This window comes from Grammomys surdaster, unplaced genomic scaffold (assembly GCF_004785775.1).
Source record: "Grammomys surdaster isolate TR1022 unplaced genomic scaffold, NIH_TR_1.0 193, whole genome shotgun sequence".
Classification (NCBI taxonomy): Eukaryota; Metazoa; Chordata; class Mammalia; order Rodentia; family Muridae; genus Grammomys; species Grammomys surdaster.
The window spans coordinates 8,235,283-8,262,515 of NW_021604638.1; the positions used below are offsets into that span (position 1 = coordinate 8,235,283).

General features: G+C 54.1%; 1 protein-coding gene across 1 annotated transcript in view; it reads left to right on the forward strand.

The window, feature by feature from the left end:
- Prex1 (phosphatidylinositol-3,4,5-trisphosphate dependent Rac exchange factor 1) overlaps positions 1 to 27,233 on the forward strand; it is a 146,182-nt gene that overhangs the window by 104,035 nt on the left and 14,914 nt on the right. The window contains exons 11-27 of the mRNA XM_028769517.1: positions 4,940 to 5,040; positions 6,053 to 6,156; positions 6,304 to 6,353; positions 8,262 to 8,337; positions 11,528 to 11,600; positions 14,119 to 14,261; positions 15,132 to 15,224; positions 15,693 to 15,841; positions 17,320 to 17,405; positions 18,208 to 18,344; positions 18,748 to 18,853; positions 20,630 to 20,817; positions 21,166 to 21,327; positions 21,911 to 22,121; positions 22,546 to 22,822; positions 24,728 to 24,934; positions 25,991 to 26,079. Of these exons, the coding sequence (XP_028625350.1) occupies positions 4,940 to 5,040; positions 6,053 to 6,156; positions 6,304 to 6,353; positions 8,262 to 8,337; positions 11,528 to 11,600; positions 14,119 to 14,261; positions 15,132 to 15,224; positions 15,693 to 15,841; positions 17,320 to 17,405; positions 18,208 to 18,344; positions 18,748 to 18,853; positions 20,630 to 20,817; positions 21,166 to 21,327; positions 21,911 to 22,121; positions 22,546 to 22,822; positions 24,728 to 24,934; positions 25,991 to 26,079 (2,252 nt within the window). The remainder of the gene's footprint in view (positions 1 to 4,939; positions 5,041 to 6,052; positions 6,157 to 6,303; positions 6,354 to 8,261; positions 8,338 to 11,527; positions 11,601 to 14,118; positions 14,262 to 15,131; positions 15,225 to 15,692; positions 15,842 to 17,319; positions 17,406 to 18,207; positions 18,345 to 18,747; positions 18,854 to 20,629; positions 20,818 to 21,165; positions 21,328 to 21,910; positions 22,122 to 22,545; positions 22,823 to 24,727; positions 24,935 to 25,990; positions 26,080 to 27,233) is intronic.

Here is a 27,233-nt window from a genome sequence, read left to right on the forward strand (position 1 = left end):
CAGGGGGGACACAGTGGGGATGCAGTGGGGACACAGTGGGGATGCAGGGGGGACACAGTGGGGATGCAGTGGGAACACAGTGGCACATAGCATGGTGCTAGCCAGAACACTGAGAACACATGCTGGGCCCTCCATGCATGTCATCATGTTACAGGGACAGGTGTGAAGTGGCCAGTTTGTGCCCAGTTAGAAGCCAGTAGACCTCACATTTCAGTGGTAAAATCTGTGTACTGTGGGAGAACATACTCTGTGTGTGTGTGTGTGTGTGTGTGCGCGCGCGCGCACGCGCGCGCGCGCGCGGGTGCGCGCGCACGCGCACACCTGTCTTCTAGCAGCCTCAGATTAGCTAGAGAGACAAAAGTTAATCCCTCCCTCCCTCCCTCCCTCCCTCCCTCCCTCCCTCCCTCTGTCTTGCCAGCCAGCAGCAGGGAACTGAACAGCCAAGCTTCCTGCCCAGAGGGAGATGACTGTTCTACAGGAATCAGTCAGTAGACAAGTGCACAGATTAATAAAGGAACCCACAGGGCCAGTGAACCCCACAAGGCAGTTGTGCGGTAACGTAAAGGGTTCTTGAGAAGCTTTGGAACTGACTCAGCCAGGGCGGGGAAGACAGGCCTCCTGTCAGAGGTCACATTTCAACCAAGATCTGAGTGTCAGCCACAAGAAGACCGGAGGGACAGTCTCAAAAACTGACCAGTCAACCAGATGATCCTTAAAGGCTTGGGGACTGGGACACCATAGCTCAGCAGGGAAACGCTTTCTGTGCAAGCAGAAAGATCTGGACTCGGATCCCCAAGCACCCATGTGAAAAATCTGTAATCTCAGGCTGGGGAGCGGGTGGGGACAGGTGGCACCCATGGGGCTTGCCGCCCAGGCAGTTTAGCGGCAATGGCGAACTCGTGTCACAAAATAAGACTGTGAGTGATAGAGGAAGACACCCCAACATTCACCTTTGCTTCCACACACATGCACACACAGGGCCTGACAGATATCACCAGGGACATTGGCAGGGACTTTGTGCATGGGACTCCCAGGAAGCATCTCAACCCCAGGCTCCAGGCAGAAAACAAGTGGAGTATATGGTACATGGAACACCCTGATCTGGAGGCTCTCATAAAAGAATGGCAGAGATGTGCCCTGGTATCCTCTGTGCCCAGCCTTGGCCTTGACCCGCAGCAGGCTGAACAGGGTCCGCTGCGCAGGGCGGAGGGAGAATGGAAGTTGGCACCGCCTAGCTGTCAGTGAACTCCCCCCTTCGACCCCACCCCTACTTTGTCCTCTCAACCTGTCTCAGTGCCTCCTACTGCTGTGGAGACATCTTTCTGGAAGCCTGAGCCTTGTTGTTCATAACCCCACCCAGAGCTACTGTCAGATCCCAGCTCCCTACCCCCGCCTGTCACTCGGAGCTGCTGTGTACTCTGATGTCCAGCTTAGGACACTCCCTGCTGGCCCAGTACACATGGGAGCCTGGGGACATCATTGAACTGGGAGCTTCATAGGAAATACCAACTTTCGTCCTCTCTGTCTTAAAGAGTTGGACCCACAGGATTGTGGTGGGCTCTCTGAGCAGTGGCTTCACCTTTAACTGGCTTGACACAGACACCACCTGGCCAGCATCCCCTGTTCAGAGTTCGGGGTTCCTGCGTAAGAAGAGATTAACTTTATCTGGTTTCCCTCCTGGGTTCCAGCTTAAAGTTTCACAGGATTAAAAAGTTCACCCACTAATTCCAGATGTCCCCAAGCAAACCATTTGCCAGCTACGTCCTGTTGAGCTTCGTCCAGCTGCATCTTGTTCCCTAGATAGGGACAGCCTTGCTTTAGTTGCCCCAACAAGCTTAAGATCCAGCTTGGTTTCTCAAACAGTAGCAAGACCCAGTGTGGGCACAGTCACCCCTAGGTTGCTTCCTCTGTCCTCCGTCTGTCTCTGCCCCCTGCAGTCACTTTGGGAGACTTCCTGTCCCCACTGTGGCCACAGGGTCCTTGATCCCTACCAGAGGTGGCCCTAGATAGAACAGCTGGTGAACAGCCTTGCTCTGGGTCTCAGGCCTCCAGCCTCTGAGAGTGGTCACACCAACATCTGTTTGCTTTCTGGGGTTGCAGCCAGTTTTTGCCTTGTCCCAAAAGTTGGGACATGGAGGACAATGGAGTGGGATGTGGAAGTGTGTTGTGGGGACTGGTTAGAGGGACACAGAGCTTGGAAAGTTCCCACCCAGGGTGCTAGAAATGTCCCACATCCCTGGGCGTCTCCTGGGCTTTCTTGAATGTCTCACAATAGTGCTTGCTACCTACGTAAGGGCAGGTCCTTCCTCTGCCAGCACTAAAAGCTAAAAATAGTGTCCCCTGTTGTAACGGGAGGTGGGGCAGCTGGTTTCCATAAAGGGGGCTGGGCACTCTGCTGCCCACGCTTGTGGGTGCTGCTTGTTCCAGGCTCACTCTCTTCTGCTGGCTCCAGTGGGCTGAAGTCTGTGCTGAGCCCAAGAGGCCACAGGGGCTGGGACCTCAGAGGCCTGGGACAGCCTCAAGCTAGAAACAGCTACCCATCTCATCTGTGCCCTGAACCTTCCTGCCCACACCAGAACATTCCTTCTTGCTTGTTCCTCATTTGTTGTGTAGGGGACTCTTGAGTCTCAAAGTGTATCAGGGAAAGGTCAATGAACAAAATCAACACCTATCAGCAAGGGCTTACATTCTGGGTGTCCGTGTGCTCAGGGAGGGGGCCTGATTAACACACATACATCTGTAAACCCATAGCTGCAGAGTGCTTGCTACAAAAAAGAAGCACTCAGGTGGGCAGGCAGCTGTGCAGAGTCCTCCCTGGTGTTGGTATGGATTGTTGCCCCGTGGAAGAGGTGGCATGAAGGGGGCCAGGAAAGGACATTTCTAGGTGGATGGAGCAGCAGTTTCAAAGGCCCAGAGGCATGATGGAGTCTAGGATAGGTTTTTAAGGAAGGGAGCCGAAGTCCAGAGGCTGGGGATGGGGGATACAGGAGAGAAGGCTGGTCTGGGAATGATGTTCTAGGTGTGGACTTGGCGCCTTATGCTGGCACACATATCTCTGGGCAGATGTGTGAGACAGTGACACAGAGTTGAACTCCTTTCTGAGTAAGGCAAAAGCCTATTGGAGCACTGTGAGGACAGAGAGGATGTGATGGGAGCACTGTGAGGACAGAGGATGTGATGGGAGCACTGTGAGGACAGAGGATGTGATGGGGGCACTGTGAGGACAGAGAGGATGTGATGGGAGCACTGTGAGGACAGAGGATGTGATGGGAGCACTGTGAGGACAGAGGATGTGATGGGAGCACTGTGAGGACAGAGAGGATGTGATGGGGGCACTATGAGGACAGAGAGGATGTGATGGGAGCACTGTGAAGACAGAGAGGATGTGATGGGAGTACCGTGAGGACAGAGAGGGTATGATGGGAGCACCGTGAGGACAGAGGGTGTGGTGGGAGCACTGTGAGGATAGAGAGGATGTGATGGGAGCACCGTGAGGACAGAGAATGTGATGGGAGCACCGTGAGGACAGAGAGGGTATGATGGGAGCACCGTGAGGACAGAGAGGATGTGATGGGAGCACTGTGAGGACAGAGAGGATGTGATGGGAGCACTGTGAGGACAGAGGATGTGATGGGAGCACTGTGAGGACAGAGGATGTGATGGGGGCACTGTGAGGACAGAGAGGATGTGATGGGAGCACTGTGAGGACAGAGGATGTGATGGGAGCACTGTGAGGACAGAGGATGTGATGGGAGCACTGTGAGGACAGAGAGGATGTGATGGAGGCACTGTGAGGACAGAGAGGATGTGATGGGAGCACTGTGAGGACAGAAGATGTGATGGGAGCACTGTGAGGACAGAGAAGGTGTGATTGGAGCACTGTGAGGATGGTCAGACAAGGTGTGATGGATTCCACTCTGAGAATGGATAGGATGTGATTTGAGACACCTGGGCCTTCCTGACTTTCCAGTCAGCTTTCTGGGCTTGGTATGGCCTCCTCCTTATTTTGTGAATTTCACGTATACTGTGTACATACATATATACATGCATACAAACAAACATGCACCTTTAGTATCCGTGCCATCTAGCGACCCCCCAGCTATCCGTGGCGTACCTCCACCGTCCACCATGCACCCGGCATCCCCCCTCAACCTGCATATCTGCTCGTCTCTCCAGTGTTGCTCTCTCTGATGGTTTATCCGTGTGTCCGTTCTCCTAATTTGCCTGTGTACCTCGTGGCCCAGTGTGTATCCGTCGGCTTATGCCTGCGTCCATAGGTCCCACATGGATCCATCTCCCCACTCAGCTACTTCCTACACCCATCTGCCATCTTTTCTGTCCGTCCATCATTCATCTCCCACCTGCTCATCCATCTACCTACCCATTCACCATCCATCCATCCATCCATCACCTACCCACCAGCTACTCATCTATCCTTTCATTCATCCATCTGTCCATCCATCCTTCCGTCCGCCCATTTAGCTATCCATCCACCATTCATTCGTCTACCAACCATCAACCATTTTTCACTCTTCCATCTGTACATGTCTACCTACTTTCCACTAACCCATCTCCAGCCACCCACCCGCCCATCTGTGTATCTGTCAGTCATTCATCCACACACCTATTCCTCTTGCTACCAAACATCTACCGTCCGTCCATCCATCCATCCATCCATCCATCCGCCCACCATCTGTCCATGCATCCACTCACCCTTTCCTGGGTGGATGAGGCTGGCCCATAATTGTTCTAGCCACCTGAAAAGGCACAAACAAGCCTTATCATGTTTTTTTTTTTTTGGGGGGGGGGCGGCTATGGCTGCTGGTGTTGTGTGTTGTGGGAAGATCTGCCTGCCATTCTTGGGGTGGGTGGGGCCAGGCCAGCTTGGTTCTGGTTCTGGGGCTGGGGACCATCTCCCTGCATCTTCTGTTTCTGACAGTGAGTTTGTCGCCTGGCTCTTGGAAATTGGTGAGATCAGCAAGACAGAAGAAGGAGTCAACTTGGGCCAAGCCCTGTTGGAGAACGGTATCATCCATCATGGTGAGTGGCAGTGGGTATGGCGAGGTAGGCTGAATGCCAGGGAGGCTGCCTTTCCTCTGGAAATCTGCTCCTCCATTTCAAGCTGCTGTCCTGGTCCCTCTCATACAGACTCAGGATCATGGCTACCTCATGACACTTCTCTGGGGTGACAGAATCAGTATTCACTTGGGTACCAGCAAGTGAGGACTCCTCAGAAAAGCAGGTGGCCAGGGAGTAGAATTCCATTTGCCTCTTCAGGAAGAACTAATTTGAGGATGGTTATCGGCTATTTCTTGCAGTGGGGCACTGCTTGCACAGTCGTGGGTGGGACAGGTGAAGAGTCCTGTCCTCACAGAGATGTTGTGCTTGGTGGGGGAGATGAAGGTAGTAGAGGGTTCCAGAACAGCAAGATTGGTGCTGGGGTGTGAAGGGGGTGCCAGTCAGTGTCATAGGGGGTCAGTTCTGAACAGGGGTTTGGGAGGTCTCCCCTGGAAGTGAAGGAGGCAGGTGGGTGCCATGGCTCTGGGCAGGGGGATCAACCAAAGTCAAGTGCCCAGGGGCATGCTGAGTGCTCTACAGGGAGCACCAGGGAAGATGGTGAGGCTGCCTCCTGAGTGGGCAGGGGCTTGTTTGGAAGTGAGGTCCGAAGTCTTAGAGCTGGGGAAGGGACTTGGCTGTGGAGTCTGTGTGGGCCACTGAGCCAGCCAGGAGTTGCTGATGTCCAGGAGGGAGGGGAGAGTCTTTGTTTCTTGAGTTTCGGATGTCTGGCTCTACAGAGTCTGCTTTTGGGTCTAAGTCTCCAGCAGAATTGAGAGGTAGCTGTCATGATGCCAGCAGTATGGTCCTGACCCCAGAGTGCTTGCTTCTCGTGCTTTCCAAGGACAGGCCAAGTCAGAGGTGCCCACAGATGTCTAGCTAGGTTATCAGTCTCTGCCCGGCCGGTACAAGCCGTGGACTTCACATGCCTTGATGTACAAAGGGTAGAGACGGAGGGTGGGTTTCCCCAGCCTTACCAGTCCCTGGGTCCTTCCAGTCTCTGACAAGCACCAGTTCAAGAATGAGCAGGTGATGTACCGCTTCCGCTATGATGACGGCACCTACAAAGCCCGCAGCGAGCTGGAGGACATCATGTCCAAGGTAGGACATCTTCTTTCAGCCTGTGGCCCCGATCCAGCTGGAAGTCCCTGCAGAGCAGGCCTGAGTCCCTGCAGCCTGCCCTGCCCACCCTCCCCTTCCCAGCAGTCCAGAGGCTGTGGCTGATTCAGACCCTGCTTTTGCTTTTAGGGCGTGAGACTCTACTGCCGGCTGCACAGCCTGTACACCCCTGTGATCAAGTAAGTCCCCGTGGCCTCCCCACCTGACAGTAGCAGACCGTCCCCACCCATATCCTGACCTCTCTGAGCCTCTGTCCCCCTCTCCATCAGACTGTCAGGATGAAGTAAATGAATTTGTGGGAAGTGCTGAAGCGTATTAAGGGACAGGAAAGCCAGGCTGAGTGAATCTGCCTGCTGGTCCGCAGCTGTGTGATCTTGGATAGTCACTTAGCCTTTCTGTTCCTCACCAGTTCTATCCGAGGCAGGTTATAAAGTAGGATGTACCTCAGGACCTTTGCACTTGCTGCTGCTATAGAATGTTCTCCTCTATATACCAGCTCCCATTTCCTCCTTCCTAACACCTGACCCAGGAGCTCGCCATGCTTCCTGTCAGGGCCATGGCTTCTTGTGTCCTGTGTATTCTAGTGTCTCCCTGGAACCGCCCGTCCTAAGGTTTTCAAATGTTCCAGGTTGTGGAGTCTGCTTGCATTTATTTATCTATTTTTAATTTAACAGATCTTTTTATTTTGGTTTTATTAGCTGTTTGAATCTGAATTCAAATGGCTTTAACGCAAGACCCTGTCCTTGAGCGGAGCGACTCTGGACCAGTGTTTGTTGAGTGACTACTTCTCTTCCATCCAAATGGGCCTAGCAGCAGCTTGCACCTCCTGGTGCCCTGAGGGTTAAAGTTATGGAAAATATGCTCACAGGCTTCTGGAGGCAAAAACCGAGTGGCTCGGTGTCTGTTATGGGGCTTGTGGTTGTGGGTGGAGGGACAGGGGCAGGGTGACGTGACTTGTTCTGGGGACTTCATCCAGTCTCTTTGCGGTCTGTGAAGTCAGGCCCTGGGAACCTTTCATCCACAGCTGTGCCTCTTCAGTCACCCTCATCTGCTGCTCTGTGCCAGTTCTAGGAGGTAGTGCCAAAGGACCCAGCCTCCTCTCGGTCCCCTATGGCCTCTGCCAGTGCTCAGCCTCCTCCCGGTCCCCTATGGCCTCTGCCTATTTCCTAGTGGCCTTCCAGCCTGCTGGTATGACTTTATTCTTTCTTAGGTAGTGGCGGGGATATACCTAGGGTCCTTGCTTAGGTGAGACAGTTCTCGCAACTGACCATGTCCAATCCTGCGCATACCTCAGCGGCTCCACCCAGGGCTGTAGAACTCAGTGTCTGTCTGCTTAAGGCTGAGCTGACTGCAGTTTGGCTCTTCAGGTCCCATAACCCCCAAGGATAGCAGGGTGGAGTGCATACCTCACTGGGACCCCCCTGCACCCTCCAGGCTTGGGCTTTGCTCTGTGCTCAGGGACCGGCCTTCGGTTCAGCTATGTGTCTTTGAAATGTGTGTGTCGCCGGGCAGTGGTGGCGCACGCCTTTAATCCCAGCACTTGGGAGGCAGAGGCAGGTAGATTTCTGAGTTCGAGGCCAGCCTAGTCTACAGAGTGAGTTCCAGGACAGCCAGGACTACACAGAGAAACCCTGTCTCGAAAAACCAAAAAAAAAAAAAAAAAAAAATGTGTGTGTCAGCACCAAAGGAAGGCAGAAGGACGCCTTGTTCACCCCTTCTTAGACACTCAGGGCTCCTTCGCTGTGGACTGTGGACATCTGGCCAGGAGAGGTTCTTGCTGTGGGGACGTTTGGCTCTGTGGGATGCCCATAGTCCCCAGTGTGGCACTCCACCCCAAGACAAACCTTCTCTCCCTGAAGACAAAGCCGCCTCAAGAGGCATGGCTATATAAAGAGGTCCCCTGGGCTGGGGAGAGCCTGCAGCCTGAGGCTTCCAGCTCTGCTGTGGGCGGGGCAGCTGGTCCATAAGTCAGGAGTGAATCAGCCTCTTCCCCATGTCTGTTGAGGCTCTTCCGGCTGGAACAGGCTCCAGAAACCAACATGTTCCCCACCCCCATCCAGTGCACTCATTGTCCACCTCTTCCCCAGGGACCGTGACTACCACCTGAAGACCTACAAGTCCGTGGTCCCTGGGAGCAAGCTGGTAGACTGGCTGCTGGCACAGGTGAGTGCGCGTGGCCCAGGCTCTCACTGGGGACAGCAGTATAGCTGGGGACAGACCCAGCTCCTTTCTGCTCTCTGTGTCTACAGTGTGACCACATAGGGAACCCTGCAGGAATGGAGAGTGCGGTATCTGCCCCTGGGCAGCAGCTTTCAGTCACGTAGTATGGCATCCTTGGATGTTCCTGATGCTTAGGTTCACACCCAGCCTTCTCCCTTTCTCCCATTCTGCTATGTAATCATCTGGTTGGTTGCCTCACAGTCACACCGTGGCAGCCACAGCTCCGGACATTGCACTTGCGTGCAACCACAGTCAAGGGCGAGCAGCAGGGAGAGCTGGGCCTTTTCCTTTCACGTAATGTCAAGGGAGGGGATGCCCCACGTTCTTTCCTATTTAAGTAGTTTCCCCCTTGGGTGTCATTGGTTGGGTGAGCCCTACTTAAATGCTTAAGTCGGTCTATATGGAGACCAGGAGTGTTGAGAGGGACACAGAGTGTCTCGGGATCCACCCCCTGGGTGCTTGGAGACAGGCACACATGCTTGGGTGATGAGCTGGGACTCTGAAGGTCGAATGTATCCAGGCTTAGAGAAACCAGCCAGCCTCACCGTGTGAGACCTCAGGTCATGGCGTGTCATCTTACTTGACCCTCCGGACAAGCAGGGGTGGTGTGGTGGCTGTCCCAGTGTTACAGATAGAAGCCTGAGGCTTAGGTCATGTGACTTGTTCAGAGTGCTGGGCGGGCATGCAGCATCTTGATGATAACCCAGCTGTGGAATTCCTCCTCGATGCCTCCTGGACCCCAGGGCCAGCATCAGCAACTAGACGCTTGGGGGACCCTGAGAACCCTTTGCAACAGCTACCAGGGCCCAGCAGGCGGTGCTGCTGAGGGCCTGGGCACATCAGTCACGGGAAGGCCGTATGAACCATGCAGGGAGGGGCCACATATAAATATAGCATGTCAGAACCACAGCCTGGGGCCAGTGATGGACTACCCCTTGGAATCTCGGTTTTCCTGTCTGGGATGTGGCAGCTGAGAAAGCCCAACTCAAAAGGCCTCCTTGTCACCGGGAAGCCTGGGTCAGCCCTCCTGCCTCAGTTTCCCTTGGTGACAAGGAATCAGTCAGTGGGGACATAGAGCATGGCAGACATGGGGGGCAGAGGTGTCCCATGTTGTGTGTGGCCTTCGGTCACCCACACTCTCCCCGTGTGCTTCCACTGGGCCCCCAGGAAGTCAGGTACCAAGATGGTGGTAGCTTTCCTGTGCTCTTTTGTGTCAGGCAGGGATATGCATATTTCCCTCTCGGGGACTTGTAGGAGACGCCATGACTTTTGATTGAGAGACAGAAGCAACCAGAGAGGACTTAGTGAGCACTGTCCAAACGGCTCCCCTCCCCCTCCTAACTCGTCCTCCTCTGGGGCACTCAGGTCCGTCACTGTGACCTGGGCTTGCCTTGTATCCTCAGGAGCCTCCTTGGCCTCTGCCTCTGGGAATAGGACAGACAGACAGACTAGGCCGGTTCTGAGCTCTTTGCAAACCAAGTAGACTCCAGAGACTAGCTGGTCTTCTTAGACCATGCACCCAGCCAAAGCCACTTGGGCTGGCTGTCGCTATCTTACAGTTCTATGGCCAGGGGCAGCTGCTCTGTATGTGTGGAGTGTCCCTTCCTGTTGCCTCCTCTGTCCTAGCTCCAGTCTTGCCATTCCCCTGCCTCTGGCCTAGGGTCCCTTAAGAGCTGTTTGTTTTCTTTGTGATCCTCTTATAGTAATGCTTTGAACACAGATGCCAGGGATCTCTCAGCCCCTCCCTAGAGTCCTCTGCCCTCCCCACAGCCCCCGATAGAGTCCTTACACCTGGTCCTCACACCACTGGAAAAGCAATCATGTCTCTTTGGCTGGGAGTGCCCCCCTCCACCCTCCAGAAAGAGGGCCAGGCCTGGCTGGCTAGGTGTCTGGCAGCCTTTCCCCTTGTGTTCTGTCACAGTTGTGTGCAGGGCTGGCTGCCTGTGTGTCTGAAAGCCTAGAAGCCTGGCCCTAGCTGCCGTGAGGTGCCTCTGATCACAGCCCTCCATCCAGTCAGCTGCTGGGACTGAGTCTGCCAAGCCCTGCCCCTACCCTGAGGTCCTAGCCTCTCTCTACCTGGCTAGCAGGGAGAGTTTTGGGTTCCAAGACAGTTGTGGTTGCATATATCTGTCCTCCAAGCAGCCTGAGTCAGGGGGATTCCAAAGCTAAAGCTTGCCTGAGCAGCAAATGACTTGGGTCACAAGCGACACAAACTGCCGTGGGCTGGGGAAGGAGGTGGGAGCCCAGCAGCCAGACCACTGAGCGAGCAGACACCACAAGTCTGGTGCTTCAGCTCTGGTCCCCACCCCTTGAGGCCAGCCAGGTCCCTAGTTCTGCTGCTGTCGTAAAGACAGAAAAACCTAAGCGAAAGATGACTGGGCCAGAGGCCACATGTCCAGAGTGTGGAACCAGGTGGCCTTCGGGGTGGTTGGTGGCCTCAGCGACCTGTCAATCCCATCATCCTCTCGCAGGTCAGACCATCACTTCCTCACATGGCTTTGTCCCTGGTGGAAGGGGCAGTGGTGTCCCCTTTCCTAAGGTTCGCAGAAGCCCCCTCAGGCTTTCTAGGCACTGTGGACTTCATTTCTAGCATCAGGGGACATGTCTACAGACGTCCAGAGCCAGAGCAGTTTGAGATCTGTGTCTCTCATGAGAGCAGCACAGAGCTTGGTGGCCCAGAACAACCAGGGCAGTCTCGTGAGTTCTGTGGGCATCCCGCTCTCTGTGCCTTTCTACTCTGCCGCCATTACAGTGTTTTACCCAGAGGTCATATTATGATTGCAGAAGTACCAGGCATCACATCATACAGTCTGTGGGCACAGGAGGTTTGCCACAATGCCCTTACTGGTGGAGAGTTTTGCTGTGTCTCATTGTCCGTCTAAACTGTGAGGGTGGTTGTGAAATGGAGGGGGTGAGGTCCTTACTAGGGAGGGATCAGGGAAGGGCTGTTGCTAGGCAACCAGCATCATCTGATAAAGTACTCCCTTGTTAGGAGTTTATCAGGAATGTTGGGGACCTTGGTACACAGTATGACAAGTCTCTGCCGTCATGAGCTTGTTTCCCGACGGTAGCCTGTCTTAGCTGATTCAGTGCTGGCCCTCCCCTCAGAGCGCCCTCTTCTGTTCCATTTCAGGGGGACTGCCAGACACGGGAGGAGGCAGTGGCGCTTGGCGTGGGCCTGTGCAACAATGGTTTCATGCACCATGGTAAGTGCAGGGCCTCGAGCTTTGCTTAGGGCCTGGAAAGCCAGCTTTGCATACACACTGTCTCATCATTGAAGGTTTCTGCTTTGGTCTCCCCTGCTCCTGGGTAGCACATGTCCCCCCCATTCCCCCCCCCCCCCCCCATTACCTTTGTTGCCACCTCTCTCAGAGAAACTGTGTTCTCCCTTCAAGAGTGTCACATCCCCACTGTGTGCCCAGCATGGTGCCGTATTGTAGCACAGAGGGGTAAACACAGTGAGGGCTTGGGGCTCAGCATCTAGCATATGTGCATGTGTGGACGACCTTATGTGTCGGACAGACGCAAGATATCTTGCTCATGCTGATCAGCTGGTGCTGGGGTGAGATGCTGAGGCTTTACAGGTACAGGCTGCAGAAGTGTGAGCTGGTGGCAGGAGGCTGGTCCTGGCTGTCCCTGGGTCATCTCTCCACCCATGTGTCTGCTTTGTTCTAACTTAGATTTGGTGAACTTGCTCTGCAAAGGGCCAAGCAGCTGCCTCAACACTGGAACAAAAGGGGTGTGGCTAGGTGCCAATAAAACTTTATTAGGAAAACTGGCCAGGGGCCATAGCATTCTGAAGGCTCTTTGCCTGTCTATGTCCACGGCTCCCTCTAGGCGTAGTTCTTCAGTGTCTCTGGCTTCTCGAGAGACCTTGCTGTCCTGTCCCCTCTACTGATCACTTCCTCAGCTGAAGGGACCAGGCTTGGCCACTCACTGGGCCTGTCTCCTTCCCAGAAGCCGCTTGCACCCTCCAGTAGCGCTGGCCCTGCCGCCCGTCCTCGGCAGGAGCCTCTCATTTGTGGCTGACGATAATTGTGGTCCACTCAGCCTTGTTCCCGGAAGGCAGCCATCTGGGGGGACTGCACAAAGAGGGGTACTTGGGCAGCCTGATGCCCTCAGAGCCCTTCAAGGGGGGAATTGCAGGCTGTAAACCCCCACCACCACCACCACAAACTCAAATATCTGCTAAAATAGGAAAGGACCAAACGTTGGGGAGTGGGCGTGGCAAAGGGCAGGGTGGGTGCCGAGTGGAGGAGGGGACAGCATCTTCTGCCACGTCTAAACTGAGCCTCAGCGCCCTGGGTGTCTTCTGGGAGGGACTTAGGCACACAGGGAAACCAAGGCTTGCTGCTGCAGCCTCAAAACCGTCCCAGGGACTCGGTGTACTTCTTCTACTAGAGGGGAAAACCAAAGTGCAAAAGGTTAACGTATCAGATGGAGGGACTTGAACCCAGGTCTGTGTGTGCATATCTCTCAAAGCTGGCTAGCAGCCTTGACTGGGAGGGGGAGGCAGGGCCTCACCTGCCTGGACTGGTGACACTCTGTGTCTCCTTGGACACCGCTGCTCAGAGACAGCACCGTGACCCCTCCTCCAGCTCTGCAGTCTTCCAACCCCGTGTTTACAGTGGAGGCTAAATAAGCAGGATGCTCGGAGCCTGGCTGTGCCCTGCTCTGAGGAAAGTAGCAATTGGTGTGTCTGTTTGCTCCAAAGTGGGAGCAGGGGGTGCCCAGCTATACACTCACACACAGGGAGTTCCCCTGCAGAAAGAAGGATACACCCCCCCCATTCCCAGATAGAGTGGGGTCTGGAGGAATCTGGACCGGCCCTCTTGTTGCAGCCCTTATAGGCCTTAGACAGCTGATAACTCTGGGCTTTAATGTACCCTTCTTTTCCCTCCTTTTTCCCTTCCTTCCTTTTTTTTTCTTTCTCCTTCCTTCCTTCCTTCCTTCCTTCCTTCCTTCCTTCCTTCCTTCCTTCCTTCCTTCCTTCCTCTCTCTCTCTCTCTCTCTCTCTCTCTCTCTCTCCCCCTCTCTCTCTCTCTCTTTCAGATTTCTTGGTCTGTGTGCATGTGTATGCAATTGAGTGTAGTTACCCATGGAGGCCAGAAAGGGCATCAAACCCCTTGGAGCTAGAGTTACAAGTGGTTGTGAACTGACCAATGTGGGTGCTTGGAACAGACATGTGTGTCTGTGTGTGTGTGTGTGTGTGTGTGTGTGTGTGTAACACATGGGTGCGCTCACCTGTGCACACATGTGGAGGCCAGATGTGGACACTGGGCATCCTCCTCAGCCACTTTCCACTTTAATTTTTTGAGACAGAGTCGCTATCTGAACCCAGAGCTTCCCCTCACCCCTCAAATGGGTAGATCCACTGACCAGCAAGCTCTGAAGATCTGCTGGTCTCTGTCTCCCCAGAGCTGGGGCTGGGGTGTGCTGCACCTGGCATTTACCTGGGTGCTGTGGATCCAAACGCAGGCCTGACTGCTCACCTGGCAGGCGCTGTACCCACCACACCGTGTCAGGGTTTTACAGGAGTCAGAGAGCCAGGCCTCCGTGTGGATTTCACACGTGTTCGCATTGGCTCATCATTCTGCTTCCTTACAATGCTCTCTCGGGTAAGCTACGCATGTCCAGGATCTGCTTCTAGCCTGTGGCTACCCGGTTGGCCAAGGCAGCTGAACCGCCACCATCTGACCACGGCTGTGTGTCTGTGGCTTGCAGTTCTGGAGAAGAGCGAATTCAAGGATGAGTCTCAGTTCTTCCGCTTCCATGCTGATGAGGAGATGGAGGGGACCAGCAGCAAGAACAAACAGCTTCGCAATGACTTCAAGCTGGTGGAGAACATTCTGGCAAAGCGGCTGCTGGTAGGAACACAGTAGGGCTGCTCTGCCCTTCGTCCCTGACTCTCCTGTGGCCTTGGGGCTGGGCAGCTTCAGTGATCAGAGCAGGGCATGCAGCTCTGAGCATGACTCTCAGGACCGAAAAGCCAGGTCAGTCACTGTGCCAGCCAGGATGACACTCCTCACGAAGCACTGGGGTTGCAGGAGCTCCTGCCCTTTCACCTACTACCCCACAGCCATTGCTTCACTGTGCCTCCTGAGTGCCTCCTACAGCACTGTCGGTCTCAGGAGTTTGTGTCCTGCTCACATGCAGGAGCTTTGAGTATCTGTAGTTGGGAACATTTACTAGCCAGGTCAGGAATGTTGGCACCCCAGCTCACCTAGCCTGACTTCTTAGGCTGGGCTTGTGGTCAGTTGGCTGGAAGAGGTTTGTCCATAGCCACGCTAACCTCTCTGGTCTGTGGTAATCCTGGGGTCGGCAGCTCCCTGTGGCACTCTAAAGGCCTCCAGTGTACCCCACCACACTTGGATAAGATTCAGCATCTGTCCTGAGCGGCTCTTCCTGCCTCTCCGGAGGACTTTGTCTCCTGGGTAGCGCTTTGCTCACTGCCTGAGCCGCTAGTCTCCCTCCCTGGGGCTGCCTCAGGGCCTTCCCTCCTGCTGTGCCTGCTGCCTGGAGCTCTCTGAAGTTCTCAGAGATCAAGGCTCTGTTGATTTGCTTTAGCCTGAGCACATTCCCAGTCACACTGTAGACTGTTCCTTCAGTCAGCGGTACTAGTGGGGGCAGCTCAGTAGCCTTGTAGACTTGGGGCCCCAACTTCAGGATCCTAGTTCTTGGGGAGCAGGGTGGTCTTGCTCCCATCTGGTTGCCATAAGTACATCTTGGGCTTTCAGATCCCGCCGCAGGAGGATGACTATGGCTTCGACCTTGAGGAGAAGAACAAGGCAGTGGTGGTGAAGTCCGTGCAGAGGGGCTCTCTGGCTGAGGTGAGACCCACCGGCGGTCACTCAGGTGGGGTGGTACCCCAGCTGGGGGTGTCTCCCTGTCTCTTGAGACTGGCCAGCTCCTCAGGTTCTGAGATGCTGGGTAGCTGGGAATGAGACTGTCTTCCTGGCATGCTCCACCAGCGCCACCTGCTGGGCTTCTGGGGACGTGCAGGGAAAGCAGAAGGCTCCCTGAAGGGTTTCTTGCTGTCTCCCAACCCCAGTTTACGGCATCTCGTTCCATAGTCTTGTTCACACTCTCATGGTTACGAAGTGGCCACCACACTGACCTCTGTGCTGTCTTAACACAGGCTGGCGCCGGTCATTTCTTCCCCAGGGAGCTGCCACCCACCCTTGCCTCCTTGGGCCTTTCATTTACAGCTCAGAGCCCAGCTTCCTGGTGCTTCTAGAACATTCCAGCTTCTTGGTGAAGAGGGAGGAGGCCAGTGACACCTGTGCTTGTCCCTCCAGATGGCTGGCCTGCAGGCGGGGAGGAAGATTTACTCCATCAACGAGGACCTGGTGTTCCTGCGCCCCTTCTCTGAGGTGGAGACCATCCTTAACCAGTCCTTCTGCTCCCGACGCCCGCTGCGCCTCCTGGTGGCCACCAAGGCCAAAGAGTGAGTGTGAGCCTCAGGCTGGCTCAGCTGGTCTCCCTGGGCCTGGTCCTCCTGGGCTGGCCTGTTACCTTTGTTAGTCTAATTGGATGTCCCAAGGCAAGTAAGGGACTGGTTCAGTATGCACCGGGCAGGTGTGAGGTGTGTGCTGAGTTGGTCATCGGTCAGGTGTGGTGGATCTCTGAGGTTGGAGAAGGAAGCCACAGTAGCCAGAGAGATGTCACTGGGGATGGAGTGATGGCTCTCAGAGATGACCTCTGGAGGGGGCTTCTGGAGGACGGGGACTCCAGAAAGATGAAGTATTCACTGCAAAGCCCCCGAGGTCTCATTGTTGATGGCCTGTCAGAGGCAGTGAGGGGGTTGGAGCAGAGTTGAAGAGAGGAGACGTGACAGGTGGTATTCTGCAACTTGCAGTGTCAGGGTAGGCCATGTCCAGACATAGGCGCAAGGGGCACACTTCCATTTTACTTATTTATTTTTATTTATTTATTTATTTATTTATTTATTTATTTATTTATTGTATATGAGTGCTCTGTCTGCATGTACACCTGTGTGCCAGAAGAGGGCATCAGATCTCATTAGAGATGGACGTGAGCCCTTGTGTGGTTGCTGGGAATTGAACTCAGGACCTCTGGAAGGGCAGCGGGTGTTCTTAACCGCTACCCTTCCATCTCTCTCTAGCCCCGGTATACTTCTGTTTTAAGATTAAGTCTTTGGTGCCAGGCTTCCCAGTTACTTGAGGCAAATGTTGGCTGCAAACTGTGGAGTTTCCGGTGATTCTCAACCTGTGGGTGTCAACCCCTTGGGGGTCAGATGGCCCTTTCACAGGGGTTGCCTAAGATCATCAGAAAACACAGATACTTATGTTATGATCCATACCACTATGAAAATTACAGTTATGAAGTAGCTGTGAAAATCATTTTATGGTTGGGGGTCACCAGAACCTGAGGAACTATGTTAAAGGGTCACACACAGCATTAGGAAGACTGAGAACCATTGGTTCAGTAAGGACGGGAGATTTAAGGAAAAGGTGACAGGCAAGGCTTAGCTACTGGATGCCGGAGACAAAAGTCATCAGGGTTTAATATCTGAGGACAGGCTCTCAGGGTGGCTCTGCCTGCCCGGTAGACATGGAAGGAATCAGGCTGTGTGTTGGGGACAAAAGCTTCCTAACAGCACTGAATGAATGACACTGCCACTCCCCAAGGCTGGCACCTTCTCTTGGTACCCACAACCCCCAAGCCGTGCCTCCCCTTGGTATCCGCCATCTTCTCAGCCCCTGTGTGCTTTGGTGAGGGCCTTTGATATCTTTACCACATGCTTTGGGGACCTGATTGACTGACAGAGTTTATCGATGCCACTCTTTTGGGGGGTGATTTCCAAGAAGCCTTGGAGACAGGGCAGGGTGGTGGTGGGAAGGGACTCCTGGAGGACCCGCACTCCTTTTTCTCATGGTTTGTCTCTGTCCCTATGCCTGCTAGGACCATCAAAGTCCCTGACCACCCAGAGGCCCTGTCCTTCCAGATTCGAGGAGCAGCCCCACCGTTCGTCTTTGCTGTGGGCAGAGGTGAGCTACAGTCTGGTGTGCAGAGCCTCTTGGGACCGCATCGTGGGCATGGAGAGCCACATGCCCAGTGCAAGTTCCTATAGCCTCCCAGAGGCACCAACACCAGGGTCCAGCTGCCTGTGGGTGAGACCTGGGCTAGAGCCTTAGGCAGACCAGCTAGAACTAAGAGAGGGGCTGATATCTGCCGAGCACTTAGTAAGGGCCAGTCATTTCCCTTGCCCAAGCTTCCACAGTCTCTCCAGAGTTTGTTCAAGAGATGTGCTGTGTAGAAACTTCCCTGATGAGAACATTAAGAAGAGAGGTGAAGTCGTGTGTTGTAGTCTGCAGGGCCAAGATGTAGTTGGAGATCCCTGAGACTGAGGCCTGCACGGGCCAAGGTCCTCAAGGCCTGCACATCTCTCAGGCTGGAGGCAGCTGCTGTTTGTTTCTATTTCTAGACCTGTCCGTTAACCTACAGATGCCCAGGGTCAAGACCCACTTGCTTGGACCTTGTGGTAGAATTGACAGGGATGGACTTGAGCTGGACAGCTATACTGTGCCCTGGATTTTCTGGGTCTGTGCCCTGACGGTAGCTTTGGTGTCTCTCTGCCACCTGGCTTCAGTCTGTCACTATCTGGGCAGGCAGGGTTCCAAAAGATAGGGGTCTGAGATACTGCATTGGGCCAGCTGCCTCTGCAGTGTCAGCGGCAGCTCTCTGGTTGGCCCCTGGGAGGAGGTACAGCTCTGGATGTAGTTGTTGGCAGGGCCAACTGGAACCTGGCTCCTCTGCCTGGCTCTGGCCTCAAGTGGTCCTGTCCCCCAGGCTCTGAGGCTGTGGCTGCCGGGCTCTGCGCGGGCCAATGCATCTTGAAAGTCAACGGCAACAGCGTGGCAAATGATGGCGCCCTTGAAGTTCTCGAGCACTTCCAGGCTTTCCGCAGCCGCAGGGAGGAAGCCCTGGTGAGCACTTAGAGAAGGCAGGAGGCTGGGCGCCGCCTTGGAGGCCCTTTGGGAGCACTGAGCTGGGTGTGAAGGGCCCTTTTACAAATAGGAGTGTTGTGACTTCAGCATGCACTATATGCCGTGTGCAAGAAGCCACATTGCCCATAGAAATCACTGGGTTCTGGGGGAGGTTACGGTAGCCCCTCTGTCCACACGCCTTCTCTTGGCAAGTGTTTTTACTGAGTGCCTGTCATACACCAGACGTGCTCCTTGACTTTGGAGATTCAGAGATGAGGATATTACTTGTACCTCAATGTTTTCAAAGCCCCCTTCAGAGCTGATGTTCCATACTCAGCCGATGGTCCCTCAGATTCCTCTCCAGGCACTGTGAAGCTGTTCCTCTGACAGTGGTTCTTTGCAGGGTCTTTATCAGTGGGTCTACCACAGCCATGAGGATGCCCAGCAGGCACGAGCCAGCCAGGGTGCCCCTGATGAGGACCCTCAGGAAGATGACCAGCCTGACTCAGGTAAGGGACAGGGAGTGGGAGGAGCTTCCGTTTGGGGCTACCATGATGGCTGGTCCTCTGTGTCCCTAGGTCTCCATCCCAGTTGGTCCTCGGGACTGCAGCTGTGTTGGCCCCCTTGGTGCCGTGACAGCTCAGAGTAGCGCTCCTTCTTTAGGGCTTAGCGGCTCACACTGTAGTCCTCGCAGCCCAGAAACGAGTCTCTCTGGGCCGTGGTTCTCTCTGGGACTCTAGGCAGAGTCCACTGACTTGTGTGTTTCAGCTTCTAGAAGCTTCCCACACGCCTTGCCTCCTGATTCTCTTGCTGGCTGATGGCCTAGCACAGTTCTCCCAGGTCCTAGCTCATTTTGTCTGTGACTCTGCCTCCGTCTGCTCCTCGGGAGCCCATGATGGTTCCCAGTTACTAGTCCTTTTTTTTTTTTTTTAAAGCAACTTATTTATTTTTATTTTGTGTGCATTGGTGTTTTGTCTGTGTGTGGGGGTGTTTGGAGGTGTCAGATACTAGATTTACAGACAGTTGTGAGCTGCCATGTGACTGCTGGAAATTGAACTCAGGTCCTCTGGAAGAGCAGTCAGTGCTCTTAACCACTGAGCCATCTCTCCAGGCCCTCCCATTCACTTTTCGATTGGCTCTTCAAGAGTTGGTTGATGGTTACACTTCTCCAAATTCTCCATTGCTGACAGTGTGACAGACTCGTGGGCTGTGGAGTCAGAGTGCTTGTCTTCTGTGGGCCACAGTTCTTTTCTAATCCACCACGGTCTCCTCTGGAGTCAGCTCCCTTCCTCTGCTGGCTGTCGATAGGCGTCAGAAACTTAGTATGGCCCAGGTCGCCTGAGCCTGCCCCTGGTCTGTCTTTATCCTGGAGTCTCTGGCCTCTTTAGTGCTTGCTTCTGCCCACGTGACTCCTACAACACACTGTCCACTCAGCCATGCTTTCTTTCCACAGCCAGGGTCTGACCAGTTCCCACCACCAGTACTGGTTTGTTCTGCACCTGGTTTTTTTTACCAGGAGTATTGCTGCAGCATGCTCACTGTCCTCTCCCTGGTTAGTCACCACCCCAAGCCCCACATAGTGTTCTCATAAAATGAGAGCAGAGCCTTTGGGTGGCCTCCTCCCTGCTCAGGGAGAAGAAAACCCAACTACAGCCTTCAGTGCCACGAGTCCGGCCAGCCTGGCTCCCAGCAGCACCTCCGTCCTCCGTGCTCCTTGCCCTCTGCTCTGCGTCTGGCTGAGTGTGTTTCTGTCCTGGGTTCACATTTGTGTGCCCTGCCTGAACCACTGCTCTCCTCTCTTCACTCAGATGTCACCTCCTCAGAGGTCTCCCCATGTGCCCTAAGTACGTAATCCTTCTTGGAGGTTCTGGCTCACAGAAAAGTGTAGGCTCAGCCAGCTGAGATCTGAGTAGGGTCAGGCAAGCTTCAGGGCTGGATTGAGCCACTTCTCAGTCGCTCAGTTGTCTTTTTACATGGTGGCCCTGGCAACTTTGAATCCACATAAGAGAATGTCTCCTCCCTTCTGAGAATCCAGTGGGGTCCAGAGTCAGTCTCCTGCTGTCTGTGGAACTGAGGAGGGCAGGTGGGATCAGCCTCCAATGGGTCTTGGGTCAATGCCATCCAGGAGGGGCTCCCCTGTGGATGGAATCGTGGAACAGCAAGCCATGGATGTACCTGTGACTGTTGGTGTGTCTCTGCTGTAGTCCAGCTCAGGGATGCTGGTGGCAGCCTAGCGCCTGGGGCACAGTGCTGTTCTCAGTTTGGTTTGCCCCTCTGGCTTCTAGCCCTGCCCCTGCTGTCCCTGGGTCCCCAGCTGAGCCTGCATGAGGACAGCGCAGTGGTGAGCCTGACACTGGACAACGTTCACTTGGAGCACGGTGTGGTTTACGAATATGTGAGCACAGCAGGGGCCAAGTGTCACGTGCTGGAGAAGATCGTGGAGCCCCGAGGCTGTTTCCGCTTGGCTGCCAAGGTCTCACACTCCTTACTTCTACCTCAGCCATTCCCCTTACCCTGCTCCATACCAGGTCCCACCCCCAGCCCTGCCCGCTCAGACCCTGAGCTGCTCCGTTCTGCCTCAAGGTCAGAGGAACTGACGCCTTTGTCCTGGTGCCCTGGCGTCTAGTCTTTATTCCAGTACTCATCAGCAGTGGGACCGGGGAAGATGGTTACTGTTCTTTTAGCCTCCCTTTACCTTTCTCCAAAATGAGTGTGTCACAGCCCCCATCTCTTAGGGTGTCTTGGTGTAAAAAGGCTCCCCCATCCCCACTCTCTGTCGCGGTGGTACGCGTGCTCAGAGGTGGTTCCCTTCCCCCTGCAGATCCTTGAGGCCTTTGCTGCGGACGACAGCATCTTCGTGCAGAACTGTGGGCGGCTCATGGCCATGAGCAGCGCCATTGTCACCATGTCCCACTACGAGTTCCATAACATCTGTGACACCAAGCTGGAGAGCATCGGCCAGAGGATCGCCTGCTACCAGGAGGTAGGGACTTGGTGCCCACGCTCTGCTTACAGCTCCTCAGCTGAGTTCCCCCTGAGCCAGGCTGAACTCGATAGGCTCAGCCGCTGGGTAGGCCTCAGGTGGACTTCAGGCACAGCTGTATCCAGGTGTCTAATCGGACCCCACAGGAATCTGTTTGTTTGCCCACATCAGCTTCCCTCTGAGGCTGGGCCTTCGCCTATGGTGACCAGATGGCCTTGTGGGTCTATCTCTAGCATCACTGTCAAGATGGACTCACAGGGTGCTCCTGGCTCTGCCCAAGACCCTTACCTTGCCCTGTCCTAAGCATTGTAGAAGGAAGAGGTGACTATCCCAGAACCTCATAGGTCAGGAGAACTGAGGGCCAGAAGACATGGCTTCTAAGACATTACTGCAGCTAAAAGAGAGAACAGACTCCACGTCAGTACTCAGCACCACAGCTTTGGCAGGCTATCCTTGTCAGAGACACTCAGGGTAACAGCTTCATTCACAGCCGGTACCAATTTGGGACCATTGGGACTACAAAGGGACTCCGGGGAGTTCAAGGACCCGCTGGAGCCAACTCACACTACCTTTCCCCTCTCAGTTTGCAGCTCAGCTGAGGAGCAGGGTCAGCCCCGCCTTCAAGCAGGCACCCCTGGAGCCCCACCCGCTGTGTGGCCTGGACTTCTGCCCCACCAACTGTCACGTCAACCTCATGGAAGTGTCCTACCCCAAGACCACCCCTTCCGTGGGCAGGTCCTTCAGCATCCGCTTTGGACGCAAACCCTCCCTCATCGGCCTTGACCCAGAACAAGGTACCTGTGTGTGTCTATTAGACCTTGTGTTAGAGCTCACCTTACGGATGAGGAAACAGAGAAATGTCCGAAGGCCACTGTCCAGGGCAGGTTTGGTGGCTGTGTAGTCACCAGAGACCCAGGGTCCTGTCTTTCTGTATCACTGTCTTTAGTATGAGTCTTGCATGTTCATGATGCCTCTCATGGTAGAATATGGCTGCCAGAGCACCTGCCATCACATCTGCACTGTAAGTAGGGGGAAAATACCTCAGTAATTAAAGTGTATTTTCAACAAATGGCAGCTGCCTTCTTGGGTATCCTAGTGCTCTGAGATGTCATAAGGTCAAACTAGCTGCTTATATTTTCCTGTCCAGAGGTTCAGGCAGGGTCCCCTCTGTGTGGGTCTGGGCCCGTTTCTGAGTAACCTCCCCCTCCTTTGATACAGGCCACCTGAACCCCATGGCCTACACCCAGCACTGTATCACCACCATGGCTGCCCCGTCCTGGAAGTGCGCACCTGCTGTAGATGGGGACTCCCAAGGCCAGGGTCTCAGTGACAGCAGCTTCGGGTCAGCCAGTGGTTCACTGAGCCAGCTAGACCGGGGCCTGAGCTTTCTGCTCAAACAGGAAGACCGTGAGATCCAGGACGCATACCTGCAGCTCTTCACTAAGCTGGATGTGGCCCTCAAGGAGATGAAACATTATGTCACCCAGATCAACAGGTGAGGCCTGGCCCGGGGCCCTCGCTGCGGTCTGGACATCACTGGTCATAGCGGCCATCCTGAGCACCTCAGGTCCTGTGCAGCGTGCCTGGGCTGTCCTTACCAGGTGCCGGGAGCTTCTGCGGGAACAGGAAGTCCCTAAGTCCCTAGGGAGAGCTGCCTCTAAGGGAGTGAGGCCGGGTCCTCGTGAGGCTAGGGCCTGTGAGAGTCTCTGTGTTAACACTGCAGCACAATGGGCTGCTGACAAGGTGTCCCCGTTACCATAGGACATTGTGGTGCACACAGCCGCTGCCAGCTCTGGGCAGAGATAGCTCCCACTCACTCCTCAGCCTGAAGAGGGGGACAGAGGTTAGTTAAACAGCACCTTAGGTTGACTTTGGCTAAAGCCAGGGACAGGCACGTAACGAATAAATGTCCAGGCTGTGGATGCAGGGAAGAAGAGGAGGAGGAGGAAGAGAAGAGGAGAGGACAGGAGGATGAGGAGGTAGAGGTGGAGGAGGTAGATGAGGAGGAGCAGAGGGAGGAGGGACAGAAGGAGGTGTAGAGGAAGAGGGTCAGGAGGAGGAGGAAGGGGAGGAGGAAGAGGAGGCATTGTAGATCCAAGAGGCCTGAAAAGTGCACGAACCAGAAACAGTGTCTGGACCAATGTAGGGACCTGCTTTCTGTCTGCTATCTGGAAGGAACATTTTAGAGCCAGTCAGCCAGGACCATTTGTGCATGGCCTGGTACCAGATAGTGCTAAAGGGTTTTATCATCATCATCATCATCATCATCATCATCATCACCACCATCTGGTGCAGTGAGAGCATGCAGTCAAGTTTAAGAAAGGCTCCTACTTTGGTCTGGCGATTCAGGGGGTTGGTGTGTGGTGGGGCTCCTGGGCGTGTAGCATGCTTGCAGTATGCCCGGCCTCTGCTTGCTCAGGGCCATGGTATCCTCTAGTTGACAGCCCAGATTGTCACCAGACACTGCCCAGTGCCCCCTTGTGGGCACATTTATTTAAAGTTCTTACAGACCTAGTGGCCTATCATTTGCAGGGACCAGGTGATTGCCCTTCGTCTTTATGTTTCTTCACAGCGGCCTCCCGTGGGGATCCTGATGTTACCCCACTTCTCAGAGGAGGAACAGAGACTCCTACGGGAATAACTTGCCTCTAACCTAGGAAATGCCAGTGTGAGAGGGTTATCAGGGCCCGGTGTGGCTGCAAAGCCTGTGCTGTTACCTGATGCTCACTGTAGCTGTGCACCAGAGGCTGGAATCTGACCACTACCTACTTTACTTTTAATTAAAGTTTTATTGTAGACATCCCTGCAGATGGTGTACTGCAGTCACAGAGTTCGTGCCTGTAACTGAGGTGCTCTGATCTGCAGACTCTGGGTTTCTTGTTTACATTTACGTTGTTGTTGTTGTTGTTGTTTTGAGACAAAGTCTCATGTAGCTGAGGCTGACCTAGAACTCTTGATCCTAACTCCAGCCTCCAGAGTGCCAAGACTACAGGTGTGACCTCCCATGCCTGGTTCGTCTAAGACAGTGATTCTGCAGCCTTTTAATACAGCTCCTCGTTTTGTGGTGACCCCAATCATAAAGTTAACAAATATCTGATATGTGGGATATCTGACGCGTGACCCCAGTGAAAAGGCTGTTTGGTGTATACCCACAGGTTGAAAACACTGGTTTTAGCGTTTATTATCCTCTGGCCTGTACCACACCCCAAGCCTGTGTGAAGTGCTTATAGCTGGGGCCAGCAGGAGGCAGCACTGGGTATCCATGGAGTTGCTGGTGGGACTTCCCTTCTCTCTCACTGTGGAGTCAGAGATGAGATGAAGCCTGGACTTTGATGAGCCGTGTGGCGGTGCCCTGCCAGCCCGTGTCCTCACCTTCAAGGCCTGTATCTTGCTCTGGCAGGCTGCTGTCAACCATCACAGAGCCCATGTCAGCCGTACCCTGTGACCCACCCTTGGTGGAGGAGACCTCATCTTCCCCACCGGTCAGTGAGGAGAGCGAAGTGGACAGGACTGACCATGGTGGCATCAAGAAGGTGTGCTTCAAGGTGTCGGAGGATGAGCAGGAAGACTCGGGCCATGACACCATGAGCTACCGCGACTCTTACAGGTGTGTGCGGCCACAGGTCACCAGACAACTGAGGCTTCTGACCAGTGGGAAAGTCAAAGCTGTGGCATTTCCCAAGATGCAGGTGCATCAGTCTATGAGGCTAATGTGTGTGTGTGGTGGGGTGGAAGTTCAGGGCCAGGGCCATCTGATCCTCCTGGAGAACATTCCAGAATGCCTCCTCGGCTCCCTTGCCTTGAGCTGAGGCCTCCGAGCCTGGCAGATGGACACCATCCATTCTATGTTACTCCATATGCTTACAGGCTGGACGAGAGTCGGTTCTGTGGTGGGTGGGGCTTCTGTAGATCAGAGGAGTCAGACATTTTCTTCTTTTCCTGCCTCTGAGGATGGGAGTGGCATTTCTGGAATTGTTAAATTTATTTTGAAAATACCAACTGGGTGTTAATTAGTAACCAGACAGAAACAGGACTTTCTGTGCTATGACAGGTCATTCTCATTACCACAGAGAAGTGGGGGTCCCCAGTGGAAAAATCACAGTGTCTGACTCAGAGTCTGTCTCAGTCTGTAGTGTGGGCAACGTCTAAAGCCACAGGATTGTGGGGGTGGTGTTGCCAGCCTACCTGGCTTCAGCACCGTCCCCGTGGCCACCTTCCACGGCGTCTCTACAGCAGGATTTCCTGCCTGCTATTCACTCTGAGTTCTTGGGGCATTGTCTCAGAGCCTGCCTCCCCCTTACATCTTTGGTGCTCTGATTTTTCCTTGTTCAAAAAGCTGTTGGCAAGGCGTCTTCCTGTTCCCCATCCTGTTGAGTTCTTTTTGACCAAGTGCCGTGTGCGCAGGTGTGTCTGAGCTACTGAGAGCTTTGAAGTGCTCAGAAACCTGGGTGACAGACACCGAGACACCAGAGTGAAGAAAGTCCCTTCTGTGCTCCTGAGCTGGGGCCTGAGGGAGTTTCCTGGGTCAGACACCAAGCCGGGCTGGTCTTGCACTGCCTCTAGCTGTGTGTATGCCCAAGACTAGGAGTTTTGTCTACACCCCAGGTGGTGTATTCCAGGGCTGGGATGAGGGTGACTCAGGGTGTCTCTTGTCCTGTTGCAGTGAGTGTAACAGCAATCGGGACTCTGTCCTGTCCTACACCAGCGTGAGAAGCAACAGTTCGTACCTGGGCAGTGACGAGATGGGCTCAGGTGAGAGTAACCTCGGAGAAGAGGCTTCTGGGGAGTGTGGGATAGAGAGGTTGCAATGGGAAGACTGTGACTGTTCTGCTGGGGTTTGTTTACTTGTTTGTTTGATTTGAGACAGAGTTTCTCTGTGTAATAGCCCTGGCTGTCCCAAACTCACAGAGGTCCACCTGCCTCTGCTTCTTGAGTGCTGGGATGTGCCACCACTTCTGGCTCTGTTTTGCTGTATCTTACCACACTCCTCAGTATCACAGAATGGGAGAAGTTTCTCAGAAAATATTTACTATATACCTAAGACCAGCCAGGTGCTGGGCACACAGCAGCCAGTCAAATGAAGAGAAGAACCAGCCATCATCAGTGTCAGACACATGGAACAAGTGCATGCACAGACACAGACACTCACACACACACAGAGATACACACACAGATACCCACACAGACACAGAGAGACACAGACATACAGACACACACACACATACACACACAGACACATACACAGACACACACACAGACACATACACACAGACACACACACACAGACACACACACACAGACACATGCTGGGTGCCTCTGAGAGATTGCTGATTTCATTCAGGCCATGGAAGCCGAGGGATTCCCTAAAGTTGAGTCCCATCCTGGGCAATATCCAAGCAGCAGAGAAAGTTCAAAGAAATATGTGAAAAACCTGGCCCTCCTCTGCTCCATCAGTGACCGTTGCTAGTTTGGGGGCCACTATCAAGTGGTCCCCAGAAAGCAAGCAGGCAGGTAGACGGATGGATTGCAGTATTAGCCTTGCCTTGTAAGCTAGGGGGTGCTCTGTGGGAGCTTTGAGCTTGGTGATTTTATTTTTTCATTTTAGTCTATTTGCTTCAGACTAAAACATAATAATCACTGTGCGCCATGGGTATACCTCAGTGGTGGAATGCTTGCCCAGCATGTGCTGGGTCTGCCCCCAGCCCTGTCCTCCCACCACAACAACAAGAATGGAAGAATTCATTCTGTGACCACACAGTACATTACTGAAACTCCCTCAAGGGTTTGAGGCATCCCGACCCCTGTGAGTTCCCAGCCTCCTAGGTCTCAAAGTGTTATGTCTGTTCGTACTCTCCCGTGTGTCTGTCCAGTAGAGTCTGTGCATAAAAAAGTAATCTTAATTCTAC